At 55.6% G+C, this 2,354-nt stretch overlaps 1 protein-coding gene across 1 annotated transcript; it reads left to right on the forward strand.

The window, feature by feature from the left end:
- The first annotated feature begins 664 nt into the window (after positions 1-664).
- Positions 665-2,332, forward strand: LOC123177091 (RNA pseudouridine synthase 5-like). Its single transcript, XM_044591034.1, has 3 exons — positions 665-878; positions 957-1,026; positions 1,155-2,332. Exons 1-3 carry the CDS (start codon positions 764-766, stop codon positions 1,207-1,209), a joined length of 240 nt encoding a protein of 79 aa, XP_044446969.1. The 5' UTR covers positions 665-763; the 3' UTR covers positions 1,210-2,332.
- Positions 2,333-2,354: the final 22 nt, after the last annotated feature.

The raw sequence follows: 2,354 nt of genomic DNA on the forward strand, positions 1-2,354 counted from the left end.
CTGCCGTGTCCGGACGGCTACCGCGACGGTGCCGGAGGCTCTGGCCTCCCGCATGACGGCGGTGGAGGTGGTTCCCTCCCGTTCGGCTTCGGTGCTGCTTCTCCCTCTGCGGGGCGCTTCTCTCCGGTCCTCTTGGCCTCGTGTGGGTGTTCGCAGTGAGGCGGCGCAACCGCGATGGCGCATGGTGGTGGGCGGCGGTTTGCCTGGTCGGCTCCGGTCCGTTGGGCGGTGGGGATTGGAGTACGGGAGAAATCCTTGCCGGTCTTCGGCTCCGATGCGGTGACACCTGCGGGTGCCATCATTCCTTCCTAAAGGGTGTCGGTGATATCCACCCCCCACCTCCCTCCGCGTGCCGGGGAAACCCTAGGACATGTCCGGGCAGCAGCGTCATCGGCGTCGCTTTCTTTCTTGGAGGTGTTGTTTTGTGCGCGATGGTTCGGAGCCTCGGGTTGTAGTGGTTTGTCTCTGGTGGGCGTAGCGATGGCGGGTCATCCGCTCTTGTCGAGCTGCCGTTGTTGGCATTTGCTTTTTTTTTCTTTCTTTTGACTTATTGTGCTGTTCGTTGCAGCAATCCTGTATCGGTGTTGGTTGCTTTGGAATACAAAGCGGGGAAACCCTTTTTCGGTAAACTTCATGGCACAAACGTTTCGTCCCAGGGGAAAAGCAGGAACCTAGTGGACTCAACTAAAAATAAACATACCTAGTGGACCAATATGCAAACTGCACCCCTAAAGCTGTATTCTCCCACCCGACGGCCGACGCGATGGCCGCCGCCGCCGCCGGAGAGACTCCGCCGCTGCAGGCGAACTACGTCTTCGGGAGGGCATGGCCGGATCTCAACGAAGGACTCTCCTACACCGATACGTTCTGCGGCGCTGGTCAGCCTCCCCTCCCTCTCCCCAGCTCTCTTCCTGTTTTGCTTTTGAACTTCCTCTGATTTACCCACACGCGAGCAGATGCGGAAACCACCGCCTCCTTGATCAACTTCTACTCCGAGAACTACAAGAGCTCGGCGCCATTGCCAGGGTACGTATCTGATGCCCGAGCTCACTTGTTAATCCCCGTGGCTGCCTTCTCCTTTTGCATTTCGTTTCTCTGGACTGGAGGCTGGAACGCCGTGTTGATTTGATTGTGGTGGTTGCACGCCTCTGCAGGTGGATTCATAGGATTCGCAATGGACAGGTAGCATACGCAGCAACCAGTAGTTAATTAGTCATGCTGTTTGTGTGTGTGTGTGTGTGTGGATAAACTAAATCATGCTGTTTGCAATCAGTCGTTTTTTGTTGTTATGAATTGCTAGCTGTTAGGTTTATGAATCCTTCATGCGGATGCTTTTTCTCTTTGCCGTTTTGAGCTTCAAATGCATGCATAAGAAAATTTATGTGGTATCCTGTAGCTAATTAGCAGTATGTTTCTGCGAGTATTTGACAAAAAACTACCACATTAGGGGTTGCCGTCCCACAGAACTACCACATTCAAAAAAGTGACTGATAACTACCAAAAATTTCTAATTTCGTGACTAAAAACTACCATTTTTAAAAAATGGTCAGTTTAGATGATTTAAACACGTTTATGGCATGCGGGACCCACCCGTCAGGGCTGACGTGGTGGCAAAGTCAACTCTGTTTATTTTGACCGTTACGTTGACCGTTATTACAAGTGGGGCCCACCTGTCAGCATCACTCTTCTTTTTCCTCCTCTCTCTCTCTCTCTTTGGCATTTCCTCGAACACCTCGTGTGCACTCGCAAGGCACCTCCGCCGTCCTCAACCGCCGGCGCTCACCTCTCCCCATGCCTCGATCCCGTCTGGATCGGGAGAGCCCGAGCTGCCCAACCACTCCGGCGACCGCCTCTCCCCCTCGCATCACTTCGGCGAGGTCACCTCTGCCGGTGACCACCGCCACCGGCACGCACAAACCAACCTAGCTAGTACTCGCACGAACCTACAACGCACGCGCACGCTCAAGCATTGGCCACTAAATTCTTGTTCAAAGAATTAAACGGCAACGCACGCGCACGCTCAAGCATCGGCCTTGGTCCGAGCTACCACATGAGCTCCTGGGGCTCTTCGTTGCCTACCTCCCGTCCTCCGTGCAGTTGCAGCCAGCGCGCGAGGCCACGGCGCCGGATGCCGCCAAGCTCGCGCGCCTCGTCGAGGAGCTGCAAGAGCAAGAGTCCCGCCTGCGCACCGAGTTGCTCAAGCACAAAATCCTCAAGGAGACCATCATCGAGGAGCTGCGTCGGGTGGTGGCGCCGACGGCCTCGGAGGAAATTCCGTAAGCTTCGGCGGCCGCTTCCACAGCTCCAGCCGCCTTGGTTGCGCCGCCGTTCCTATCCCCAACCAACGCCAGTGA

This window comes from Triticum aestivum, unplaced genomic scaffold (assembly GCF_018294505.1).
Source record: "Triticum aestivum cultivar Chinese Spring unplaced genomic scaffold, IWGSC CS RefSeq v2.1 scaffold111943, whole genome shotgun sequence".
Lineage (NCBI taxonomy): Eukaryota > Viridiplantae > Streptophyta > Magnoliopsida > Poales > Poaceae > Triticum > Triticum aestivum.

Bases quoted from the DNA above. Each gene is read 5' to 3' on its own strand.
- LOC123177091 (XM_044591034.1), top strand. From the start codon at position 764: ATGGCCGCCGCCGCCGCCGGAGAGACTCCGCCGCTGCAGGCGAACTAC. The intron at 879-956 runs GTCAGCCTCCCC...ACACGCGAGCAG, and splicing joins CGATACGTTCTGCGGCGCTG to ATGCGGAAACCACCGCCTCC. The intron at 1,027-1,154 runs GTACGTATCTGA...ACGCCTCTGCAG, and splicing joins AGCTCGGCGCCATTGCCAGG to GTGGATTCATAGGATTCGCA.